Raw genomic sequence first — 27,366 nt, 5'->3', positions numbered from 1 at the left:
GAGAAATGTACTGTAATTTGCCTCTTATCTATCCCTCATCTCCATCTGATATTCCCTCTGCCCTGGTTACCCTGATGTTTTTCCATTGTAACAAGGAGAGAAGTCAAACCATAAAGAGAGAAGTGGAGTAAGGATATTTTCAGGAACCTGTTCTGTTCAAACACATTTCCTCTGCCACTTCATGAAAACCTCTTTTGGCTGCAGCCAACCTCATTCACGTACACAGGAGAATTTAAACCCATGGAGGAAGGTGGATAAATTTCAGGCTATTTTAACTCTCAGTTGTGCTGCTTGGCACTTGCACTCTGCTTCCCCTCTGGGCCTCAGAAAGCTTCCTCAACATGGAGAGAGAAATTCCATTCTGGTCAAAGCCCTGACACCAGCCCTGCACTGCTCTAAACCCCATCCACCCGCTGAAGTGATGCTGAAGCAGGACAAAACCCCTTGTGCTGGGCCTCCCCTCAAGAAATTTTACCATGAGTGAAGAAGTCATGAAATAAGCGAACAGAATATTTTTCCTTGTCTTCTGAATGGGAAAACTGACAGCAAGGATTAGCTCCTCTATCCCTTGAGCCTGCATTCTCTGATAATATGGATCATCTTTCTTTTAAATAAGTGGTATCCTGTGTTGCAGATCCTTAAAGTTTTCTGCTGGTGGCCACTAATCATATTTTATGAGCCTTCACTCATATTTTACAATCTTTGGCTTGTATTTTACAATCTCCAAAAAATAGTCCTGAAGGTCTGCTGCTCTACAGATGAACATCAGTGCTCCCTACAATAAACCTACAATAAACCAGTCCTTCCCAAATCCCTCAATTCCACCATTCCTGAAGACAAGGCAGCACATTAACTTCATAAACAGAAATTCTTATAGAACCAGGCTCCGCTTTCATTGAGGGAACAGCCACTGTTCTAATATTTGGCACCCACCACCTCTCTTTTCCTTTCCTCTCCAAAGCTTTCAAGATCAACCAACAGATAAAGACAAACAGCACTGCAGAGCAGCTCACTAGGACAGTTTTGTTTCAATCAACCTGATTTTTTTATGAAAACACCAGAGATCAGGAAGGCAGCGTGTCATAACTCTGTTGAACAGGGGCAAGAGTTAGGTAGAGCCCCTGTAAATTAGAGATCTAGAGGAAACTTGTGACTTTAAGACAGAATTTTCTTTAACTATGAGACTAACTCAGAGCAACTTCTATATTGAAATTTTCTAAAAATTTTTAATACTAACACTCAACTCCAGCCTGTCTTCCTCATCTCCATCCTGGGTCAGGCTTGAGATGACATTTGCAAACATCTGCCTTGCTGGTGGGACCCACGGGAGCCACAATTGGAGTGACTTTGGTTTGGCACTTCTGGAACAGCAGGAGACGCTTTGTGTTCCCTGCAGAGTCCAGGAAAACATGGAATTACCCCATGGACACAGCCCTGTCCTGGGCTCCTGCTCCCTGCACCCAACCTTTTGTGGGTGGGATGGGTCAGGATCCAGGGTGGGCTCCGTGGGTCACATATGTGGGAATGTTTGGGATTTTTAGGAGCACCGTGGCCGTGGAGTGCAATTACTGCTCCTGCAGAAGGGGACGTGTGGCACTGTCCCTGCCAGTGCTGCTGGCACTTTAAGGGGCTGCTCCTTCAGCATCTTCCCTAATCACCACACAGCAAAAAGTGCAGGGTGAAAAAAGAACAAGATCAAATTCTTCGCTCCTTTCATCCCACTTTTTGACACTAATCCTCCCTGCACATAAACCCCATGCCACAAAGGGAGATATACATTGAGATTGGAATGAAGAGCCACTTGGAATCAGGCCGACATCAACAAAAAAAATAAAATAAAATCACATAAAATCACAAAGGACCTAGCATGTTTATTGCAGATCTTTCTGGAGTTGATGGGCCAAAATAACCACTCCAAATATGCAGCTTGCAAAACATCCCTTTTGCTTTGGAGATGCCGCTTCTTTTTTGTTTTCATTTATACAACTCATGGGCTTCCAAATCTCCCTCCTTAACCTCCTGGCAGGGTTGTGCATGAAGCAGGTCCTGCTGCAGCAGAAAGATCATCAATGATTAGGATAATCCAAATCTTTCTCTTCTCTGAGAAAGAAATGAAAATCTGATTCAAATGAGAGTGGTTGAAATTTCCTCTTGTTTCATCTTATGCAGAAAAGTGTAGGAGACACCCAAGTGAGATCACAAGGAACATGGTCTGGCGATGGAGACTTCAGTTCAAGGAAACCAAGTGTCCTGGCAACAGAAGCCTCACATTTTTAAGGTTCAGGAGATTTTTTTTCTCTCTGTCACAACAAAGGAATGATATTTCTCTCTATTTGGTTTCTAGGGAGTTTTTTCAGGACTATTGATGGATCATAACAATAAATCTTTATCTTTGGCTGGGAAGCCTTGAACACACTTTTTAAGGAAAAGAAATAATTGAATAGTCAGATGCAAAGGGCTACTAAATATTATGAGCTTTACAAAAGCTGGTTACTCTTGTTCTTTTCCAGCCATGATGAGATTACAAGGAAATAGAAAATGTCAGTCGCTGAAACAGAAATTTTACATGAGAACATTTAGCTTTGAAGTTCCCAGAACCCACAGTCAATTGCCAGGTGATCTGGCAGAAACAACAACACACCTGCAGTGAAAATAGTTCAGAGTTTCAAAAAGAAAATATTGTGGACAGCGTATTTCCTAAAGCCAACTATTTATTTTTTTTTAAAAAAAAAATTATACTCTTGCTGTCTAGGAAAACAGAAAGAAAATGAATAAAAGAGCAGGAGAGAGATGTAGTAGATCATACCTTTGTCAAGGAGACTGCTGGGAAGCAAAACATGCCAACAGTGTCTGTAACAGACACCACAAGCATAATGAACTCCTTGACATCGAATTCCTGCCCCCCATTTCTCTCTGCTGAGCCTGAGACAAGATGCAGGAGGAAAGATGCAAATGTGCCTTTTCTAAACACTCAAGAACTTTAAGAATTTCTGGCTTTTAAACCTGTGCAGGACCTTCAGCTCCTGTTGGACATTTGTGCTTCCCAGAGTGGCCAGTTCCTGAACTAGAGGATGTAGCCAGCAGAAAATCAGCAGTGGGCAGCAGCCTCAGCCAGTGCCCAGGTTAGGAGTGGGATGGAAGGATGTTTGGATTTCCTCACATATGGCTCTGCTAACGTGTGTACCAGAAACCAGGCACTATCAGCCCAAAACACAAGGCTGATTGTAAGCGTTCCCTGGGGGACACATTTCCCAAGACCCTGCTAAATTGGACTGGCAGCTTATGAAACACACAGCTCTGATCCAGCATGTAACTGTAAACTATAGGAAATCATACCCATATATTTGGCCTTCAGACACGAGTGCAGAAATTGCCTGTTTTGGCACCACAAGCCCGTGGATCCACGTGAATCAAACCCAGACCTCTCACAGAGGGCTGTGAGAATACAAAGATCTGTTCTCCATTGTCAAATGATAGCACAAGATGGGGAAAACTCTCATTTTCCTTTATGGCAAATTTCTTGACCAGCTTTTGCCCTGAGCACAATTGCTATGGACAGGCCACACAGTTTAATTTCTTAATTTCTTTCCATAAATTTGCATTCTCTGTCACCATATTTTCTCATCTCTGCCACACATCAGCTTTTGCTCCGTAATTTATTGGTGGTGTGTCACTAACCACTTCTACAGCACTTAAAATCTCGATGGCTACAAAAACAACTCTCTAAAGAGTCCATTGAAAAATGCAGGTTGTCATTTTTGCCCCAAAAGCTTATAAAGCCCTATGCCAGCTCGAGTGCTTTGCAGAACATGACATCCTGCCTTATTCAGCTGTGGGGGAAGAGAAAGGCCCTTGCAAGGACTATTGGACTATCTCATGATGGTTTTATAGATCAAAACTGGAAATTCTCCAGGTATTGTTCCCAGGAGGATATAAAAAGAACTTTGTGTCAGATCAAGATGAGAATAGTTTTGAGCCTGAATTAAGACATAATCACAGAGCCAATTAAGTTGGAAAAGACCTCTGAGATCTTTAAGTCCAAACTATGATCGAACACCACCTTGTCAACTACACCATGGCCCTGAATTCCACCTTCAGACTTTCTTTAAACACCTCCAGGCACAGTGACTCCACCACCTCCCCAGGCAGCTCATTCCAGTGACTAATCACCCTTTATAAATAGGACATTTTACAGCACAAACACGAGGATAAATCTATACCCAAAAGTAAATCTGTCAAAAGAATTCTGAGTGGATGAGGAGGGAGCCAGGAACTTGCAGCCCTTTTCTGGATCAAATTGGATGCAGGGAGGGAAATCAAACAGATTTCTCCAGGCAAACTGGGAGAAACACTCTGATGTGTCTGACGGAAGCATTTTACTCTGTTTGGAAGTTTATCATGACCGATCAATTCTGGAGGAATTAGTGAGTGTGCTCTGGGTTTTGGCACTGACACAGTCGTGGTAAAAAATGCTGGAGGCAAAAGGGAAGCGATTTTTATAATGCTGTGAACTGTTGCCATCAATCCTTACCCAGAACATTTCTCCTGCTTACTCCAGTGCAGCTCTGCTCTGCAGGAGCTTTCCCCTGAGCTATCGCCCTTCTTCTCAGGAAGGCTCCCAGCCTCACTTGTGCTCTGGATGGGGAGATTGAAGCCAAAGACCAAGGTCTTTGGGAGTTCAATCTTTCTGTGGACTTCAAAGAGCTTGGGATACGCAGCTTAGTCCAGGCAGAAAGCAGAACATCCATTTGGAACAACATTATGTACTTAAAAATAGGAAATGTTGAATGATTGTTAAGGAACACAGCATGATGGGGAAGCCTGATGCGAACTGTGAATGAATTTAGATTCCTGTTTTTGGGCTCTAAACCTGGTGCTTTAAATCCTAGTGCAAGGATCTACCTTTTCCCAGCAATTATGAAGACTTTAAGATTTAATTCTCTCAATCATGTCTATACCTGCAGTGAACAGATGGCAGGAACCGTTCCCTAAGGAACTGAGAAACAACTACAAATAGTCAATGCTCATCCTCAGCTCTCAGTACAGTGACACCTCACATTTTGGGAGGAATCAGCATGAAGGCAAAATAAAACCCCTTAACCAGAAATGCCAAGCCCAAACATATTCAGGTGTTTTGAATAATATAAGTTTATGCAATTATGACTATTCCTCAGGCATGCCTGTGTTTGTCTCCAGATCCATTTTCAGGGATTGAGGGCAGGAATAGAGCATCATCAAGCTCATGGAAAACAGGAGATCACAGAAAAATGTTGTTTTGTAATTGTTCTCAGCCAGTTGTGCAAACCTAAGCAGTTCAGATAGTTTGGAAATATTTCCATTCTCTCTCAGACTCACGTGAACCAAACTAAGCTCTGGCTTTTCTGGTGTCTACCCACATTCTCTAAATGAGTGTGGCACTCTTTATTTACTTGAGATTTGTCACTAGTTAATCTCTCCCTGTCTCTTTTTCAATTAAAAAAAATCAAATTAAGTAATTAAGGATACACAAAGCAACTTAAAGCAAAGCTTTTCAAAGTGTAAAGGGGATTTTGATACCCACACTCTCCCGATAGTCAGTGGATATTTTCCTGGCCTGGGAATATAACTCCCCATTGTGCCTTTGGAAGGTGCACAAAAAATGTGCAGATGATTACAGTGATGGGTCTATTAATTGATATCATCTGGATTTTATGATATTTAATCAATGTCTGAGTTCTGGCTTCAAAAGCAGCTTTAATTGTCTCGCTCCTTTCTGCTCAATGCTCCCAAACCTGTCGTCTTTGATACAAAAATATAATTTGTGAGTTTGACAGGGCCACCACTCTCATTACATTGCATCATGGAAATTAGAAATGAATCAATAAACAGAGAGGCAAACTCCTGATCAGCTCCTTCCATCCACACAATGTGGAATTCTTCACATTTTACCCCTAATCCCATGTCTGATCAAAATGAAAAGTCTCCAGGGTCAGGAATGCCTCTGCTTCCTTTTGGAATTTAATCACATCTCAGAAAAGCTGATATTTCATGTCTATGTGTCTTATCTTCATCCTCCGTACACTTTGTGCTGTTTAATGCTGAAGAAATAATTCAGCAACATGTTTCATGTGATGTGGCACATCCTTAAAGGAGGAGAAATGCTGGCATGGCCCAAAGTTACAGCTTAAATCCCCTTCTTGGCATATTCATTTTAACAGCGTCTTCTAGCATAATTTCAACATGGAATTTTCCTGACATAAATCCCACAGGTTTCCCTCTTCCCCTCCACACCACGCTGCGTAGCTCTGTGTTTTGGTAAATCTCATCTATTAATAGTTGCCCTCTGTGGCTATAAAAAAAAATACCTCAGTAGTCAAAAGGCAGCCCTTGCTAGGGAGCAGCTGTGGATGCCTGAGCACACTCAGGACCCAGCACCACACAGCAAAGCCCTTTCTTGGCTCTGTGTCAGAGCAAACCGATTAAATATGGCCATGGAAAGCTAATGGAAAAGGAGCCCCTTCCCTGCAAGAGAGAGAGAGACTGGCTCCAGCACTAAGCTGGAGAACATCAGGGTATTTCCATTTTCTCACTGACATTTTATTTTTCCTTTTTTAACTCAGCAAACCCCCTCCCGTGTCTTCCTCACTTCACCCTTCTGCCAAGTCCCAATAAAATCCTGCACTTAAAGAAATAGGACAAAGACGTCATCGCAGCAAGTAGCAAAGGTTGCAGGGTAAATTTTAAGGTCTAGTCTACCTTTTTTTTTGTTTTTTTTTTGTTTGATTGATTTAACTGATTAAAGCATTTCTGTTCTTCCTGTGCTTTCAGCAGCATCCTGGGTAACTCAGGGGAAATTCAAACCAACCAGCTGTGATCTGTATTACAAAGTCGAGGCTGGAAACACAACACAAGGATGTTGATGGGGCCATACTGGAGAGGGTGAAAGGAGAGGAATATCATCTCCTGCTGAAGTGACAAAGTGTTTTTATGTGTTGGAATGAGAAATACTCAGCTCAGCAAAGGATACAGGGAATTGCTCCTCCTCTCTGGTGCTGCAGGGTACCAGTCCCAGCGTGAAGCTGCTGGTGGGTGACAAAGGACCTGACTCCTTGAGGCAGGACTTGTCCCCAGATTTCAACTTGAATTTTCATTTGCATGAACTAAAGTTCTTGAAAATCTTCAAGAACTTCTGAATTTCAGGGTTGCCCATGCAAAATGTACAATGCTACAGCCAGGGGAAGGGAAAGGGGAAGGGGAAGGGGAAGGGGAAGGGGAAGGGGAAGGGGAAGGGGAAGGGGAAGGGGAAGGGGAAGGGGAAGGGGAAGGGGAAGGGGAAGGGGAAGGGGAAGGGGAAGGGGAAGGGGAAGGGAATCCAGGCTGGGACTCTCCACACTCCCAGCACACTTGGCCTGAGGCTGAAGGAACTCACAAGCCCAATGCCATATAACTTCAGCACTTTGCCAATTTCCCTGTAGACATCTTTCTAAGATAAATTCTCCTTGCAAAGCTGATGGGAGTGATTTGAAAACCCAAGAGAGTCTTGATCTGGGAAAACTGGATACCACAGCTTCTCACTGAAGTCCTCAATTTATTGACACAACAAGGTTATAGCAAGAGAAGCAAATTTATTCTGTATTATCTAAGGGCAATGTTGCTCCAAAGATGCATTTTGAAGCAGCAGAAGGAATTTTATTCTCCAAAGCCTTGTAACTCAAGCCTGCTGAAGCTGCCCTCACACAAATCACACAAAAGATGACACATCTTTTCAACATCTAGGGCCAAAATTATTTTTAAAAGCATTGCAGGTAATTGCCACTGCTCTCATTCCAAACCACTGCTGTTTCCACTCTTTTACCATCGCTGATGTAACCCAACATGTGTCAACAGCAAGCATGGGCTGCTTCTGCAACAACTGAATTAATGGAAACAGTACATTTCACAACAAGAAGCTCACCCCATCAATGGCCAATCTTTAGCTGCAATTTACAGGAGATGTTCTAAATTTCCAAGGTTTCTAATATACTACTCAAACATCTGGGTACCTTCTAAAATAATTGGTCTGCAGGGTGTGGATTTTATTGATCTTTTTCACTTGGGAGGATTGGCCACAAGAGTCTTTAAAATAATGGTAGAAAAAAAAAAAATAAACTCCTGAAGCTGATTCTCCTGAAGAATTTCAGAAAGATCAAATTAGGCCAAACCCTCTAATTTTTACTTCAGTGGGGTCCCTTTTTAGTAGGGGTCCTTCAAGCAGGGTCCCCCCTTTAAAAGAGAAAGGAAATTAAAAATGAAAAACAGCACTGGGGAGAAGTTAAGCGTGTACTTCAAACTCACACATGCCAGGAAATTTAGAGTTAAAGGTGAAACTCCACCCTAAAGAGTTCCATACTGGATATATTTCAGTGAACAAACGTAACGTGTTCTGAAATACAAAGACCCAGTAGGGTGCACTAGGTATGGAGTTTCAGCCTTCACTCCAAATTTCCTGGCTTTTTGGAGGTTTATTAGAGTTTCATATCCCCAGCATTTAAGTACTCCAAGAAGTTTCCTCAGTGCAGCTCACCCTGATCCTTTTGGAAGCTGAGAGCAAGCACTCTGGTGGTGTAGCCACCCATCCATTATTAATGAACCTGAAAACAACTTCTTGCAAATTTATGGTAATTTGGAGTGCTGAAATTACATGCAAACTTGGTAGTCTCAGCTGAGTTACCCTGAGAAACTTCAAAATTGCAAATCTACTCCGAACCAAAGAGGAGGACAGGATTTCATTGACCCCAGCAGAGCACATGCTCCTAATCTTCCTCCACAGTATGTGGCTCCTGGAGCTCTGCGCCAGCCGCGGCTGCGACAGAGCAATCACACAATTGCTCCTGACAGCAGTGGTTTATATTCCTGATCCAAACACTCTGCCGTGCTATGGGGTGGGGATATATCCATCCTATTTCTCAATGAATCTGGCTCTAAGGGAGGAAACATGACTGTGGCCACCAGCATCACACTTTTTCACAGCGCGGCTTTCACGAACACGTTGCAAGTATTGAAGTGGTTCCTGCATGTCTCAGTAGCCCTGGCTGGTCTGTTTGAGGCTCTGCATCACTGCACCTCTTCAGAGCTCTGCAGGAATTATGATCAGCATCTCCCTGAAGCCCCTCCATCCTTCTCAAATCACCCACAAACAAAGTTTTGGGAGTATATGGTGATTCCAGTGGGTGTCTTGACCTACACCTGGATGGAGAAGACATCACATAGAGTGTGAAATTGGCCTCACCAGTTGCTCTGCCTAAGCATGTCTTCGTAGTGGGCAGGTACAAAAGTGATGGGACAGCTCCACACTGTCCTGCTCTTGAGGTGTTTGAGGGACAGTGAATTCACTTCAGTTAAGGTAAACCAAGACATCCACTCTGTTTCCCCAGCCCCCTGTAAAAAAAACCCGAACTGAGGTACTGCCCAAGTCCAAAGGCAAAGTCAAGGTTGTGTGTGCTGTAAATGGGGCACAGTGGAGGTGGCTGCTCTATTTCCCCAAGGGGCAGCTACTGCTTGCAAGAATTGGGTTTAAATTCCTATCAGAAAGGAAGTCTGAGGGATAAAATGGGAATTGCAAATGGAAGTGTTGCACCTGGTTCAGCTCGCCACTGAACTGTACTGTGCATCTTTTTCAGTGTGAAAGGTGCATCCTCCTGAATTTACACAGGAGGTTCAGCCACCATTAATTAAAAACACAAAGGTCACCCCTCAAGCAGAGCTGAAGAGAGGTTGTACACAAATGGCTATGGGAGAAAACCAGGGGGATTAATGCAAGGCCCCACAGCAGCTGGAAGAGGCCTGTTGGATATGACCAAAGTGTGGGTCTGTGTGAGAGATGATACAATTTGAATTGATCTGCAAAGGGAATAAACCAGCTCATTCACATACTGCAGACTGTGGGAAGGGATGAGCCCCCCCTCATTTGCTTAACCAGAGGCTGGTAAGGTGTTGCTGGAAAGCATCCATGGGGCAGCTGATCCTAGAGGATGTGGTGTTGCCCAGCAGCCAGGGGCAAATTCAACCCCTGTCAAATCTGCAGACTCTGCACTTGAAAATCTTCCACATGAGGTTTCAGAGACAAACGGGTTTGCATCAGCACTGGGGGTATAATAATACTTTAATCTGTTGTCTCCCACAAGGATTCTTAATGATCTCTGATAGTTTACTCCACAGCTTTTATAGGCCCCCTTCATCCCAAGCATCCTGCAGTTTGACCAGACAGTGATCTTTTTCCTTAATGGATAACATCCATGAAAGAAACCATGAGTTCTATGAGTCTTGGGGAAAAAATGTTTCTTGAAAAAAGCTGTTGGAAAAGTTGACTGTGGGTCAAGCTAAATCGAGCAAACTCCTACTGTTTCTAGGGTGTGCAATGGTATAGAAATAGTTTCTTTAGCACTGCAGTCCTGTCTGTATCAGAATTCAATACCAGACTTATAAATGTCAGTTGCTAGCATGGGAACAGATGCAACTCCTCCCAGCTGATTAACATCCCTGACATCTGGAACAGAGGACAGAATAAACAGAGAGAACAGAGGATTTCCTGTTGGGACTTGGCTTTTGGGTGACAACTACCAAGATACAGCAGCTCCGTCCTTGACAGCGTTACTCTAAACAGCCCTGGAGCTGCTAATTAAAGAACTGGGCATTTAACACTGAATCCCTAGACAAAAACTCAGGTATTTGCTATATGTCTGTCTGATACCTATGTGAATGCAGGAATCCTTGATGTCAAGAGCTGCACAATGGTCTCTTCGAGGCAGGGGATTAAGTTCTCAAGCTCCCGGAACTGAAGAGCTTTGAAGAATTTCTTCTGTTCTTTTTAGTGCTTAGGATTAAGTGGAAATTAGTGTTTTATTGGGAATCAAGGAGTGTTTCTTACAACTCTAGCTCCTGGAAAAGGGCATTCAGTGTGCCTCCCTCCTCCAGAGTAAGCTGACCATATTTTTCAAGTGTGTCCCGTGAAGAGATTTCCAGCAGAAGAGAAGGAAAAGAGGTTGATCTGATACTCCATGGAAGAGCCCTGAAGTGCAGCTCTGTCACCTGTCTGAGGCTGCCCTGGGCTATGAATTAGCCATCCCCTCCTCCTCCTGATGCTACTGCTTTGGCCCACATGCCCTACCCCAGTGTGCTCATACACAGCTCTGTCACACCCACTGCTGCTCAAAACCACCATGGAAATCCCTACAAATGGGTCAGGCATGTATTTTAAGTCTAATTTACGAATGCCTGGAATGTGTCAGTGCCCTTCACCCTGAGCGAGCTGGTGTGACACGATATGAACAGAGCTGAACTGCCCAATACCAATGCTAGAAAAGGACACAGAAGAGGGTGGGATCAGCAGGACACTGGGCTCCAGCTCTCAGGGAGGGTTGGAACTGGATGATCTTTAAGGTTCTTTCCAACCCAAATCATTCTGTGATTCCATGATTCCTTGGTTTGGTGCCAGTTTGCTGCAAATGGACCAGAGCTTGTATAGCTCATCCTGACCCTTGTTTAGGCAGAAATGAAGGACTGTGAGCCTTTGGGGCACACATGTGGATGTTGAGAAAGTCTGTCCCCAGAACAGTTATTCTGGGGTGATTTCCAGCAAGTATTTGGTAGGCCATATGGATTGAGGGAGTTTGAAGAGACTCCAGTACTTTTACTGTTTCAGGAATTTCATCAGCGTTTTCCTAAGAAGGCACCGAAGGGAATGCTTCCTTATCTGTCCATGAAATCCTGTGGTGAAGCCTGATGTGCAAGCACAATATTACATAAAAGGAACGTCTCAGTTAACCATAGGATGGTGCAAGAACTCACCACATCAAATGGCATTTACCGAGCATGATTTCCTATGATCCCTTGCTGCTTCTTTCAAGTTCTTTGAAAAGCAGCCATGGTAGGTGTCATGAGCTCAAAGTCTTCCCTGTTTTGTAACCAGCAATATACCAAATAACACAAAGAATGAGTCTTTCTGGCAAGGGTGTTTATTCTTGCTCCTTCCCTTTGTATTGGGCCAAACTGTATGATCTTAGCATGTTCTAATTTCCCGGAATTGCAGAAAAGCAGAACAATATTTGTAAACCTTCTGCTGGGACAAAATACATTTTGTCCCACTCTCATGAAATTAATAAAAAGAAGTGAGGCAGATATTCTTGGATAAAGCCTGCTGTGTGGCTAATGATAACCAGTCCTTTGTTTTTTCCCTGCAGGCTATTAAAAAAGAGGAGAGATGATCTAGTTGGTACCACAATGTTTACGGCTTTTCTGCTGAGCAGCTCTGAAAGCAGAGTCCTCATTCTTACTGCTGTCCCTCTGACAAACTTAAATGTACTTAAACCTCTGCCACCTCACTGTGGCACGGAACATCGGCTTTTTGGAGTTTAAAATTTTGGAGAGGTTCCACAAAGACAGGCAGGAAACAGAAAAGGAACCAGCCAGCTGTGCTGCTGGGATCAGCTCTGAAGTCACCACAATTGCACCACCACAGTGACTGAATGACACCATCAAAGTACCTGAGACCTTTGTCCAAGGTGCCCAAAAGGACCACAAGAAAATTGTACCACAGATCAGAGGTGTCTCGGAATTGTTCCAAGGGTATCACTTAGTCACAAAGCACCCACAGTGTTTTTTGTATCAAGGCTCAGAGCAACTCTGCCTTAGGATGGAGCTTCATGGACTGGGAATCATAACCAGAAGAAGGAAAGTGGCTGGGAACAGCTACATCATCTTTTAGGGATAAAGAGGCACTGAGGAGGGTTCCTGTTTATTACAGCATTAAACAAGCATTAGCACTTTTTGGTTGGTTCCAGAGGACAGAAGTATTTCATTAATAAGCTCTGCTTGGTGAACAGCTGGCTACAACTGCTGACACTGAGGGTGTGGAAGGAACAAAGCCCAAGGAAGACTCTGAAAAGTCTTTATAAATAAAGTTCAGGAAAATTTTTATTGGTACTACTTCATCTTTCTTTCTTCCCTTCCTTTCCTCACCAGATTAAAGGATCTTCCCCCTTTTTTCTGCTGTTGTTGGACTGAACTTTGGCAGTGGAAACACGTGAAATGAGATGTGAGTTCTCCATGGCTGCAATGTCTTCACTGCTCTGGTGCAAGGTCTGCACTAGAGGGGACTGAGGACTCTTGGCCAATGAAAGTGATGACAAGAGGGGCTGGGGATGCAAAATGGGCCCAGATGGTGCCAACCAGACTTTGACTTTGTCACCAACTGACACGGAAATCTCCCTCTCAGGGGATGCTGCTGACAGCAACACCAAAGCCAAACACAGGGTTTGAATCTTCACCCCTGTAAAGAGTAAAGGCTTTGCTGCCAAAATCACTGCCCTAAATCTGTATTTGTTAACATAAATACCCAAAGCAGTATAAGTCAGGCTTACAAACTTCAGTGGTAAGTCCACAGATCTAACTGCTCTATTTTGCCTTACTGAGTACAAACACCCATCATAGTGGGGAGTTTGAGCTCTGCCAAAGTACATCAGCCACCAAATAAAGGCTCCAGAGACATGGAATTTCTCCTACTGCCCTCTGTGGTTCATTGCAAATGATCAGTGCTGCAATAAAATTTCTGTGCAAAGAGAAATAAATTAAATCTCTCTGTTGCAAAAAAAAAAAAATAAAAAAAAATTAAAGGTTTTTGGAGTATCTCTGAATTTTCTGAAGCTCTAGGCTGTGGAAGAGGCTCTTCAGACCTTCCTCACTCTTTCAGGACAAGAGGAGGTTTTTCTCAAGTAAAAATGAACCTGTAGAACATCTGTGAGCTCAAGGCCATGAGATGCAAGTCCTCCAGAAAAGCTCAGCCAGGTGTTTGTCTCCAAAATGAACACAAAACTGTGCCTGAAAAGCAACTACAGGGTGCTAAAGTAACTTCAAATTTTGCAACTCAATGTCTTGCTTGAGCTTGTGCAAGCACAGTCTGTGCAGCAAAAAGGCTTCATTTGAAATAAAAACATTTCTGTGCCTCAGAACAACATCATGACACGGCCTTAAATCTGTGAACTATAATTTACAAGGTTTCCTCTTGTTTCATTTTATATGGGCATTATGCTGGTCACAGAACAAGTGATAAAAGGGTACTATCAGATTAAAAATAATGTATTTTTTCTAAAAATTTTACTAGTTGCTATAACTAGCACCTCAAGTTCTCAGAACTACAGTGTTAAAACAATCCAATTTGCATTATGCCTTTGATGGTATTTGCTTAGTTGAGTTCCTCTCTATTTGAACAGTATTAAAAATTGGTATTTTTCCTTTCAGTGTTTTCAAGCATTAATATTTAAAGTATTTCCTCATTTGAGCTTTGTTCACTGGTAAGTAACTGAAATCAAACTGAGCTAGAAGGATTTTTTAAACAACAACCTCGCTGGAGTAAAAAAAAATAAATTGGCTTTTTCTTTCCAACTTAATTATGTGTATTTAAAGCTCCAGTAGAGCCTATAATGTTGTTTAAAACTTCTCTCTATTAAGGAAGCTATAAATACAGCCTGAATTGCTGCAATGGAAGGGACTCCTGAAGAGTTCATACTTTCATTCTTAACCTGAATTTTAGTGTTGGGTGTTCTGACTATTCAGAAGTTTCCCCTCTATGGCTCCATGAATTGCCCTAAAAAGCTGCAACATGGAATGCAGATGACAGAGTTTCAGCTTCAACCTTCATATTTTCTGAATAATTTTAATTATTTTCTGAATAATAACTCATCCTGAATAATAACTCATTCACAAGAAGCAGTTTATTACTTAAAGATACCAACTTGTCTGAATTTGGGGTAGTTGTGGGTATGTGTTACCCATCTGAAGCGAGTTATTCAAGGATGCCACTCCTCAAACTGCAGCCCAAGGACACCTGAGCTGAGGAGATGAGGATTTTATGAGCTCACATCCACCCACAGAAAGCTGCCCTGCAATGAAGTGGCATTACCCCTGCTCTCATTTATATGTAGAAAGGGACACAGAAGAGTATGATTACCCACACAGAGTGTGCAACAGGAACCTGGTACCCACCTCCTTCCTCACAGCCCCCAGACTCAGCTGTTCCCCCACAGCAGGGCCCACAGAGAGCTGTACACGACAGTAAGAGTATGGAATTACCTACCTACCTTCAAAGAAGTGCTACAGAATTAAACTCTACCTAAGAGTATTCATGTTCTGTTTCATGCCTGAGGGCCTTTTCCCTCTCCAAATACACAAGAGCTTTCTGTGACATCCAATCCCCACTCCTCAGAGTCTGGAGTTAAAATAAACTGTGCATTGTTACAATATGCTGCACAAAGCCAACAACTAATGGGTCTCCCAAAATTGGCTTCTCCAATCTTTAGCACAGATTTTCCTTAGCCTGTCAGGAGAATACCAATTCAGGGGTAGGACATTGCTGAGAGCATTACTGAGATTGGAGAACTGCAGTGTGAGCCAAATACTGAGGGGAAAAAAAAAAAATGAAATCATTAAACTCCGAAGTCCATAATAGCAACAATAAAAGGGTTCAACAGCCAGCAGTTTGATCGATACCTGGACAGATATTCATCAATATGATCATAAAAAGAAATTGCCTACCTGTAAGGAGAATATGGGTCAAAGCAGGTCTTGGTGACTTCTGTTATCTCTGGGTTGCAGCACTCCCCCCCATCGAAGTTGTACCTCTCGTAATTACAATCCATGTCACACACCCCGTTCTGCTTCTTCTTGTTGAAGAGCGTGTGGCGGACGTGCCGGCAGTCCCCGCCGTCGTACCCCGTCAGCGTGTGGTTACACTCGGGGTCACAGTTCTCATCCCCAATCTTGCTGATGTCGCAGTTGGCCAGGATGAGCCGGTGGCGAAGAGAAGAGTTCCTCACCTCCAGCACCTCCAGCTCCCAGGTGATGTTGTAGCGGCTGAAAGCCTCGTTGAGGTGCTGATGCTGGAACTCGATCTGCTGCTGGCTGACGGTGGGGTTCTGATGTTTGTCGTCGTACAGATTCACCACACGGTAGCGCACGGTTTTGTTGCGGCGGAACCGGGGCAGTTTGTTGTAGCTGGCGATGACGTCCGTGTTGTCGCACACCGTCTGCCCGCAGAGAGGAGGGTCCAGGCTGGTGTCCAGCAAATAGCCGTGGTGGTAGCTGAACTTGGTCTGAGGGCTGCTGCCATCCTTCATGGGAGACCAGGTGCTTTTCACATTCAGTAAACTGTCTTGAAGAACGAGCTGAGGTAGGGACGTGTCTTGCCTGTGACTCGCCTGCTCCATGTCCAACAAGATCTCCTTTTGAGACCGGGCTGTCCTCCAGAGGCTGAAGTGCTCCACGTAACCCCGATAGTTCTGGTTCAGGGCATTTCCTCCCAGCATGAGCACCTTGCACTTCAAGGTCAGCAGACTGAAGATGCTGCCCACTTGCTCTCCGCTTGTGGCCACCTGGGCACCGTTGACGTAGAGTCTCATCAGGCGCCCATCATAGGTGGCAGCCAGGTGCACCCACTGGTTGGGGAGGTAGCTGCGATGTGCTGCAATGGTGGTGACTTTGCGAGCACGGTCTGTCTTCAGCGAGAAGAAATAGCGGGGGTCTCTGTTCCCCTGGTCACTGACGGTGTTAATCCCCAGGACCCAGCCTCGGTCACGGGAGGTGTAAGAACATTTGTCATACAGTCCTATGTGCCCCCAAAAGAGAAATATGAATAAATAAGGATGACAGAATGAAGGCGTTAGTCTTTAAATTGTGTAAATATATCTCTCTAAATGTATATACACACACTCACCTACATCTGTTAGATAGTTAGTGCACAAGGAAGACTTTAAATCATCTAGTGCACCGTTGTGGGAGGTCATGTCAAGACTTCCTATTAAAGGTAAAGATTTGCCAGTGGCATGTACAAATGGGATTCCCTTTTCCTGACCAAAACCCAAAACTTTTCTCCAAATTCCTATCAGCAAAACGTTGGACTGTGCATTTGTGCATCTTCCCTTCCCCCAAGCTATTCATCAATGGTTGAAAACAAAAACACTCTTTAGAACCAATCCCTGTTGATGTCACTCATCCCTCACACCCCTGAACCCTGTATCTAGTTCCCAGAAGGGAAATAGATAGCAAATCTAAATTCTGCACACTTGAGAAACACTGAGAAGCTGCAGTCATCTTGATAAGTTCAAGCACACAGATCCTGCAGAGAGGGAAAGGAACATGTTTGGGCTGCCTTCAAAGTCATATCCGATAGAAACCAGTAAGCACATGGCATACACACTGGGAAAGGGCAAGAAATATGCACAGCTGGACATCCACAGAAAGGCAGACACTCCGAAAGATTCCTGCTCCCTCACAGGCACACTTCCTAACAACTCGGTCCCCCATGGAAAGAGTTCTCTCCCAAAGTGTAGATTCATACTTGGAGCTCTCACCCAGCCTCAGAGAGCTCCAGGCAGTGGACAGAGCCCACTCCTCCCCAGTTTGGGACACAAGGCTTGGCGAGTTAAAGACAGACATTTCTATCCTTCAGTTCTCAAAGGCCAACGGCAGCAGGGACATCTCTCACCAAAAACAAAATCATTGGAGCTTTCAGCACCAAATGGCCTTTCTACTATCAGCACATAGAAAACAATCCTTCCCCAGAGCCTCCGCTTCCAAAAGCCTAAAGGAAAATCATAAATCTCTGACAGTTCACTCCTCGTGAAAAGACTAAATATCCCCTTACCTCACCCCTGCACCCTCACCCTCCCCTCACTACAACCAAATAACATCTTCTGCTTCTGACTAAGTTGCTCAAGAGCCATCTGTTAACAATCACTCATTAACAGTGCAGTCTTGTCTAGTATCAACAGAGCAAAGGTTACAGGAGCATTCACTGTATTTTTCCTCCCCTCTCCCAGCACCCACCTTCCCCCCTTCTCCTCACACCCTGTCCCTCTCCACCTCCTCCCCCTGTAAAAAAAACTCTTCTGATGGGAAAGTTAAAAACATTTAAACGGGCCTTTTTTCTGCATGCTGATATTTTGCTAGGGATTCTGAGCTCCCCCTTTTCCTGTTTCCTTTGGAAGAGAGATCCCAGGGTTCGGAAGGTAATGTGTTTATTCATCTGTATGGTGCACTCAGTTCAAAACCTTTTCAAGACCAGCTTCTAGTTTATACTGCTACTTCTGATCACGAGAAAGGAGAGGAGGAGAACCAGGCAAGGAAAAAAACAAATGTGCTAAAAAAAAAGGTGACGTTTGCTGGGATGGATATTTACTTGAGGAACTTGTGATACCAGAGCCAAAGCTACCAATAACCTTCTGGAGCCTGTTTTTGAAGAGTTTTTAAGTTCTTCTTTATGAAATAAATACTTTTACAAAGCATTCATTTTCAGATGGATGAGAGCCCATAAAAGTCTGTATTTTTATGCATCTCAAATGAAGGTATTGTCCAACGATAGTGGGTGGATAATACTGCAATGAATAAGAAGACAGCTGGCAAGACAAGTCTCTCTCCCAAGTAAGTCATAAAAATCTCAGCTTATTGTAATAAGACCATTAGAGCTGATCAGGCATTTTGTAAGAGAGTTTTTGCCTGCCAGGAAATGCCAGCATAGTGAGAGAAGAAAAAGTGATGCAGAAATGGGTTTGTCCCAACAAATCCCTCTGAGAATCTGCATGTCCTCAACATGGCCAGGGGAACCCCAGGGACTCCCTGGGCTGTTCTGGCTGATATAGACAAGGAAAACTCATCCCTGCCACAACCCCCACCATCTCCAGTCTCCTTTGCCATCCAGTGACCAAAGCCTCCAGGTCTGTGGATCACAAAGCAGTTGCTCATGCATAACCTGCTCCACCTGTTTCTTCAGGAATCCAAGATCCCCCACGGTTGGATGGACAGCTGGAAGTCCTGGAACAGGTCTCCAGTTCTAGGAGAGTCCACCATACAGTCTTATGGGTCAAGGATTTTTGCTCTTTGCACTGAATGGGGCTAGAAATATTCCCCCAAAGAACAGATAAATTATTGTGAGATGGAAATCCAGTTTCCCAGGCAGCATTTAAAGAGAATGTTCCTATCTCTGCATGATGCTGGTGATTGACCTTGGCTGAGCACGAGGAGCTGATGGAGGAATACTACAGAATAGTAGCAACCCCCCCTTGCCTTTGAGTCTTTAAACCCTGATGTGATGCAATGTGTCTTGAGTTGGGCTCAAACAGCTGCCATCAATTCAAGATTTACAGGGAGCCAAAGGAGGATAGGAAAAGAAAAAAATCCAGTGACAATAGTGACTCCACTGAGCACACCAGTATGAAAGCTGCTGAACTAAAACACTCTACTATTCCAGTTCCTTGCATTTTCTAGTTTAGGGCAAAGGTCATTGCTGAATCCTTATGCCATGTACAGTGTTCTTTTCTCAAACTTTTACTATTGCAGACATCCAGCTCTTGATGAAAAGATGGATTGAGCACAAGCCTTTCAGCAGCAAGGGTTGTTTTATTCTTAAGAGAAAGGAAAAAAAATGTAAAAAAGGGACAAGAAACCAACACTCCCTTGTGCTGGGATAAGAAACCCAACTCCCTTGCAAGTTGTACCAGTTCCTTATGACCCTCTTTTGCTTGAACGCTTCACCTATTTTCCCAATCCTTCACTTTGCTTTTGGCTTTGGACTGAGGATCCTCCGGCTAAGGGAGTGTCACTTTTCCGTTTTGTCCCCAGCACAATGAAACCAATTTCAGCTGGGACACTGGATGTCATAATAAAAGAATTTATTACTTCTTCTATGACAACTAATAAGGACAAAGCCATTGGAAGAGGGACATGTGAAATAATTGCCAGAAACTTCTGAAAACTGAATAATTTGATGTTTTCACAATTTATTTCAATTTAGTAAAAGGTTCCATAGCCGTGAGTTATTTCTCAGGCATAATTAAGAACATTTTAAACAAGAAGAGGCCTCTTTTACCCCAAACAAGGCTGGTTTTGAGCAAAATCACCCCACATAATGGTTGACACTCCAAATTTCAAGTCAGCTGTGACCACAAACAAGATTTACATGAAAAATGTACAGAGTTTCAATTCTCATTTACACTAAGAATTCTTTACAATAATGTGGTAAAGGACATTTTTAGCTACTTAATATCTCTTTACCAACCGAAGAGGCCTCATGGTAAATGAGACACAGCCAATGACTGAAAAACCACAATTTGGCGAATGTGCCTGAAGTTTCTGAGCCAAGAAATGGTGTGAAATAAAACTGATGTTTGTTTTCCCCACAGCAATTAGATTAAAAAAATATGTACAAGTTTCATACAGCAGCAAACAGTTTTCTTCACTTCTGCTTGCCCTGAGTTGCTAGAAAGGGATGGAGCTCCAGCTGAGGGGAACACTGACAGCTCTTCTTACTCTTTAGTCTAAATGATTTTTTCCTTCTAAAGCTCTTGTTCCTGAAGCTCAAGGGATTGAAATGGAATTTTATATTTGATGAAAAAAAAAAAAAGAAAAAAAAAAGAAGAGGTGCTAGTTCAGCTTTCCAGCAAGAGGCACTGGAAGCCTCCCTTCCCCACAAAGGAGTGAGTCACCTCTCAGAGGATTCTGGAGAAGTGCACGAACAGAGGAAGATGCCACATTCCTTTATGCCTGGCCAGAGACAAACTTCAGTGGCCCACAAGGCTTCTTCCAGTCCTATGATGTTTGTCCCTTACAGGAAAAGTAAATGCCTAGGCACTAAAAGAGTGGGGAAAACTGGATAATTCAACTCCAGAGGCTCAAAGCCGAACATGGAAATGAGAAAGTCAGCCTCCCTCTTTTCTTTTGCAAGCAAAATCTCAGTTCTTTGGCTACTGGCCCACAACAGCTCCACCATCACTGTCCATCTGACCTCTTCCAGGAGCCCCCCTAACCAATGCCAGCATTTATAACCCACTTTGTTTTCAGGACTTTTTTGGGGACTTAAATGGAGTCACATCCTTATGTGGACTCTGTGCACCAGGCAGGGTTTGGCAGCATGAGCACAGCACTGAACATCAGCTGCTGAACTTGTGGGAGACAGCCCTGGGTGAGGACAGAAGGCATTGCTGTAACTGGGATGGGAGCAGAGGAACAGGAACTCACAGCTGGAGGCTGCTGGAGCCAGAAGCAGCTCTCTGTGGGCAGAGTTTGACAGAAGAGAGGCTGGAGTAGCCCATACAAGCTGCTGTAACCCACTACAATGTTATAAATAACATCCTCCAGGGCCTCCTTCTCTCACTTCAGTGCCATTTCTTGTGACTGAATAACAGTAATCTTTGCAGCAACCAACCCAGCCATAGAATGAACTGTGAATTTCATTCTACATGCAGGAAAAGTTTCCTTGCTTTGCTGAGCAATGGGAAGTGGGGGGAGAGTGAGAGAGGGGAAGGCAAAAGTAAAAGTAAAAAAACAAAACAAACAAAAAACCAAAACCCTTATTATGGTTTCATTTCCAGGAGGGTGAGGTGGGGGAAGGGGAAGAGGGAGGTCAGGTTGACTTTGAACACATCAGGTGTGGAGCTGTCAGAGCCACACCAGGCAGAACGGAAAACAGTGCCCTGCACTTCTGAAAGTTGGCCGTGCCTGTTTTGCTGGGAGACTCCAACCAGAGGTGACAGGACTCAGTTATGAAAGGGGAATTTAGGTCAACAATCAAAGCTGCAGTCAGGGGGCCCAAGAACAGGGAGCTAAAGGTTGGGGCTGTTTTTTTCTTTAGCATGCTTTAATCGTTTAGTATCAAAGCGCAGAAGAACGCTTGAAAGAGCAAATATTCTACAGGAACCTATAGAAAGCTTTTATCTGTCCAGAGGAAAATAATTAAAACCGACAGATTTGGGTTAAGTATCCCCATGTTCCATGCAATTGGATAAGTCAGTGAAGATCCACTGGAGCAGTTCTTGAGTTCTGCACTGGATATTTCATGGTATGACGTTGAACCCAATATAGTTTTACAAAGGGAAGAAATAATCTCTCCTTTCCTTTGCTGTGCTTCCCCCAGCCCCACTTCCTTCCACAAGAGTTAAATAATTCAAAATCCAGAGTACTTAAGGCAACATCTCTGTCTATACCATTTCCAACACAGCTAAGAGGCCTCCTGAGGTCACCCCCTGAGACAAGGAGTGGTTCAAGAAAACCACCTGAGGCTTGCTCAGGTGGTAATGTACTACTTAAAGAGCAAAAAGGGGATGTTTGCTGCTGCTATCAATCTAGCTGAATTCACACCAGATTTTATCCTTTACAAGCTACGCCAGAGGATTCAGACCTGAGAGAGAAGGACAGAGTTCTTTTTGTTCTGCCATGAAAGACAAGAACTTCATCATGTAGAAATACAGAGACTAATACAGCCATGCCTAATTAACATTGAGAATTTAGCCCAAGGCTCTTTAAAATCACAATCTTTATATCAGTGTAATTTAGCATCAAATTAAGCATACATTGTGTACTGTTTCTCAAATTCCCAGTCACTCATTTGCTCAATGAGATACCTTGAAGTCTGAAAACAGGGAGGTGAGAACAACTACCACAGCAAGACATGAATTTGTAGTGGCTGGTTAGTTATGAACATTACATAAATCCTTCCCTGTTGATAACAAAATCATGTGGGCTGCAAGAGAGCAGCCACTGGCATGGACAATCATATTAGTGCCACTCCAGTGAGCCTATTGTGGGAATACACCCGCTAACAGTATAGAAGAGCTTACTGCAAATACATCTGGTAGGCTGGGCTTAGTGAGAAATTACAGATTGTGAGGGTTTTGAGGTGTGAGTGAACACACAGCACTGTAACCACAGGGCAGAGAAGGAGCTGAGTCCTTCAAGTGTTATAACAGGGCCAGCCCAGGGCTGGGTATGGCTTTTCCAAGGGCTCCTTCATCTACAGACTCAGCGTAAACAAAGGTTAGTGGGAAGGTTTGCTCCTTATCTGGATCTCCTTAAGCATTTCACAACAAAGCTGCAGGACCAGTGGAGACTGGTGCTTAGTGAATAAACTGTTTATGATCTAATAACCAGCTTTAGGCATCCTTTTAGATGGACAGAAAAATTCACATGTTTTGCAAGGGTCAAACTTCAGTCCCTGCTATGAATTCTGGGATCACAGGAATGTTCCAGACAAGGGTAAAGGATACTGTAATACCTGCAAAATTATTTATTTCTTCTGGTTTGTTCTGACAAGCAACTGAGGATTTTCAAATGAAGCTTGGAAAACAAATATGTGTCCATGTGAGATGATTTTAACACACACAGGCATAGGAACAGTGGTGATAGTAGAGACACACTTCTCTTGGATCCTGCTTAAAGTCAAACTCTGATGTCCCATCAGGGAATCACTGCTGCATGTCACAAATATGGGATATTTTGCATCCAGCTTGATTCAGACAGCAATTCAGGTTTTTGGCTGCCAATTTTAGACACTCTAGTGTAGCCTTATTAAAAAGTTGAGTTCAGCGTTTATGAAAACCCAGATAACCTTCAAATATCAGGAATGGAAAGCACTCAGTAAATTTGTTGGTTTGGCTGAAAGGGATCATCACACACCTCTGAACCCCCAAGCTTATCTCTGCTTGCTGTCCAGCAGAACCAGATTACAAATTAACCCTCCCATTGTACCTGAGGCTGCTGATTCACCTCCAGAGAAATCCAACATTAACAAATCCAGCATTCACACCATTCCCACCTGAAAAGCAGGCGTTGCAAAACACAAGGATACACATCAGGAGGAGTGCATGGAAACCATCCATCTTTCACATCACATGCACAGCACACACAAACCTGAGAAAAAGGACATTGGATAAAGGCACAGCAGCAGAAGGGTCACTCGACTCACACAGATGAAGGTGCCCAGCAACATTTTGGTGGAACACAATTCACCTCTGCTCCCACATCTCCTCTTCCTCCCTGCACTGTTTGCCAAACACTGATTAGCTATCAAAGCTCTACAGAGAAATTTACTCTTGCTCACAGAGTGGCTTTCCTCCCCTTTGTAAGAGTTAATGCTTGAGAGCAACCACAGAGGATCTTCTGTGGAAAGAACAGACACGTAATACCATAACTTCCAGGCAATCTAAATGATAAAGAGATATTTCTGGGCTCCTTTTAGAAAACAGCAGAAAGAATTGATCATAAACTGGGTCAAGATAGGTCAGCATACCTCAGAGCAGATCAGATGGCCAGAACATCCCAGGAGGAAATATCCTCCTGGAAGGATTATTAGGGGCACATCTGTGCCATCAGATGACCGTGCACAATACCCATCAGCTCACGGGGAGTTCAATATGGCATTTCCTTTCAAAATGTGCTTTGTGTCTGACAAGCAGTGCAAGTCAATCAGCTGTGGCAGCGCCCGAGCCCCGAGCGGGGCTGGAAGAGCGCCCGACACACTGCCCTGGACGGCCACAAACACAGGGCAGGGAGAAGTGGAGCTCTGCACACGAGATGGCTTGTGGTGCTGATCAAAACACACAGCCAGGATTAAAGGGGGGACAACAACACAGCTTGTTTTGCTTTTTAGAATTCCCTCGTCTCTGACCTTTACAGCAGCTTTAGGGCAGTGCTGGAACCAGCTGAGCAGTTACTACTCCCAGCTGCAGCCAGGAGAGCTTTTACACCATTGCACAATGCATGTGTGCTTGCAGGGGGGAGGACAGGGCTGGAGAACAAAGGAGGAAATCTAGTGGCACCTAAATCAAACATTATGATCAATGAGGGAGTGGGAAGAGAACCTGGGGAGCAGGGACAACCTTACAACCTTTCCAGGATCAGACAGATGGCCAACATCCACATTATTACAGAAACAAAACAAAAACAAAAAATTCCATGAATGCAAACTAGGGCACCCTGGGAGGAGACTGTAAAAATCACATCATGATAGCTTAGACTTGTCTTTGTAATTGAGGGGCATTTCCACATGAAACAGTTCTAGTTATTTAATTGGATTTTGAGAACATTCTTGGGCAGACTCACTTTGTGAGTGCAAAACTGAGTAGTTCCAGTGCATTTACGCTGATTTATACCCTGCAAGGGCTTTGCTTTGTGAAAATTAAATATCATATTGTAAAAATATCTTAGATCTTATCCAGACTCAGCTATCCTATTGCATCTGGCTTTCCCATATGACTGCATCTTTCCTGTGCTAATAGAAACAACTGAGGCATTTATCAACCTTCAAAGAATTGACTCCAAAACAATCCACAGAGGAGGAGGCTGCAATAGCAGAGGGGAGAAGGGAGCTGATCGTGCCTGTTTTCCGCTGTCGTTTATGAAAGGGATCCGGGCCTTCACTAATCCTGACTATTTCATGCCTCAAATTCCCAGCTCCATACTTGCACACAAGTTCCAAACCCATACACAAACCACAGAGATATTTCTGCTTTCTAGGAAACGTCCTGCTGAAAAAAAAAACCTGCCTCTCTAACATGATATAACTATTATAGTATGCATTCCAGATAGGCTGCAGTCACCACATACTAACCTAAGTATATAATTTTAGAGCTTTATTATTCTGCTCGGTTTGAATCCAATTTCATTTGTTTTGGTATGATTTTCCTCCTGGAAATACCTGAGCCTGTATTTCTGCTCTACAAATACCAGTGATCACTTGATCTGTGAGCACAAATAAATAGACATCTAAAAGCAAATTCTCACACAGATACTCATGATGTCTTAGAAGTGCACAGAAACAAATTCACACCTATTAAACTGAAGACTGTAGCTGTGAAAATTCAGCCTTTAGTTCTTAAAGGACAAGATGGGACAGAGATGGGCAAACCTCCAAAAGGTCATAATTCTGCTTCGCTTTCCATAAGTGTTGCCAAAGCCAAATCCTTCTCGAAAGTAATTGACCTTCTCAAGTCTGCAGAACTGGGAGAAAAATGTAAAAGAAACAAGCTACCTTGGAAGATTTTTGGCAATTCTCGTATTTAGCTGAGCAGCAGGAAATATCATATGTCCAACCTTTCTTATGTTATTTCAGCCCTTCTACTTCTGGTTAAATTTGGAAGCAGAGCAATGAAGAATAACAAAATACCATGTACAGGCACGATTTGCTCTGTGCAGGGGCCTACATATACACGTGCACATGGCTTGGAGGGAGCAGACTGGGACATTTGGAACACTTGGCTTAAATTGGACTTTTGAGGAACAGTCTTCAGCTGGGGATGGCTCAAATGAAGTGAAATCCTGTCTCAGAACACTAATTACCTTCAACAGGGTTTTGGTCAATGTTTGCTAAAGTCACAGGAATGGGTCATTCCAGTATCCTGCATGCCTTGGACTGATGCTCTGCCCTGAGACTGAGGAAGACAGACCACCCAGCAAGGGAATGAGAAACTACAGTCACCCCTGGATTATTCTCAGCTTTCTCATCCACTTTTTCGTTTTTAAGGGTCTGCTGTGCTGTTTCACATTCCTGGCATTGTCAATGCTCCCGCTTCCAGAGAGAAACCTTAATTTTTGCTCACCCAAATCTGTTCTGTAGGTAAACTCTCGGCATCATTCAGGTCAACAATAAAGCTCTTACTACCTTCAATTAGAAAATATTTCAGTCTTGTTTTTCAGGTAGTTTTCACACAGTGACTGTTCCAAAAGGGAGAAGTCAAGTCATTGCTCAGCACATCATTCTGGGAAAAGGTGACAATGTCTACACAGGATTAAAAATATCATATGAAACAGAGCCTTACAATTCAACTGCAGTGACAGTGAGGAAACCCTACACTGAGCTGGAAATATTGTTGTGATCAGAAATATCCTACCAGTGTCAAGGAGAGCCCATAGAAATTAAAAAGACAGAAATGAAAACATTTGAAATTAGCATGTTTGTGCTTTACTGTTCAATTATTTTTTCCAGTAATAGCAAAATAACCCAGAATACTCTAACATTAGAAGTTCTTAGACACAATATGGGTGACCACTGAATTAATTCCTCTTTAAAGACCTTGCAGTTTGGAAAAACAATTAGTTCTGTATTGAAAGCTATGGTGACAGATATTCCACCACTCTACTCAGAAAGGTTTTTCAGTTACTGACTACTCTCAAGGCTGAAACACTGCTAAAATACTCTGATCTAAAGTTGCTTAGTCTCCACTGGATCCATTTGATTTCCTAATATCCTCTAGTATTCATTTCCAACCCACAATTATCAGTTTAACATTTCCAAAACATCCATTTAAAGATCATGGCAATCAAGTCACCTCCTAATCTTCTTGAGTCCAGCACTTCAAGACTTGCTACAAATCATACAATTATTTAGTCACAGCTAATTGTTTTCTCTCTAAATCTTCCATATAACATCCTCCTTGAACTGCAGACACCAGAATGGGACAAAGTGCTCTGGCAACAGTTACTCCAGTGTCATTCCAGGGGTAACACAACCTCCCCAGTCCTGTTCTGTATCTCCTTGTTTACCCAGCCAACGATGACTCCAAACCTTTGGCCACAGCCTCACATTGGCAG

The 27,366-nt window shown here is 43.4% G+C and overlaps 1 protein-coding gene across 2 annotated transcripts in view; it reads right to left on the bottom strand.

Moving 5' to 3' along the window:
- The window catches only part of PAPPA (pappalysin 1), a 174,743-nt gene that overhangs the window by 132,147 nt on the left and 15,230 nt on the right, over nt 1-27,366 (bottom strand). For both annotated transcript variants that reach the window (XM_086857797.1, XM_023938086.2), the window contains exon 2: nt 15,547-16,615. In XM_086857797.1, the coding sequence (XP_086713923.1) occupies nt 15,547-16,615 (1,069 nt within the window). The remainder of the gene's footprint in view (nt 1-15,546; nt 16,616-27,366) is intronic.

This window comes from Cyanistes caeruleus, chromosome 20 (assembly GCF_971803275.1).
Source record: "Cyanistes caeruleus chromosome 20, bCyaCae1.hap1.1, whole genome shotgun sequence".
Taxonomy (NCBI): Eukaryota; Metazoa; Chordata; class Aves; order Passeriformes; family Paridae; genus Cyanistes; species Cyanistes caeruleus.
Note: the sequence above shows the minus strand (reverse complement) of the source record. Positions and strands in the feature narration are given on the sequence as shown.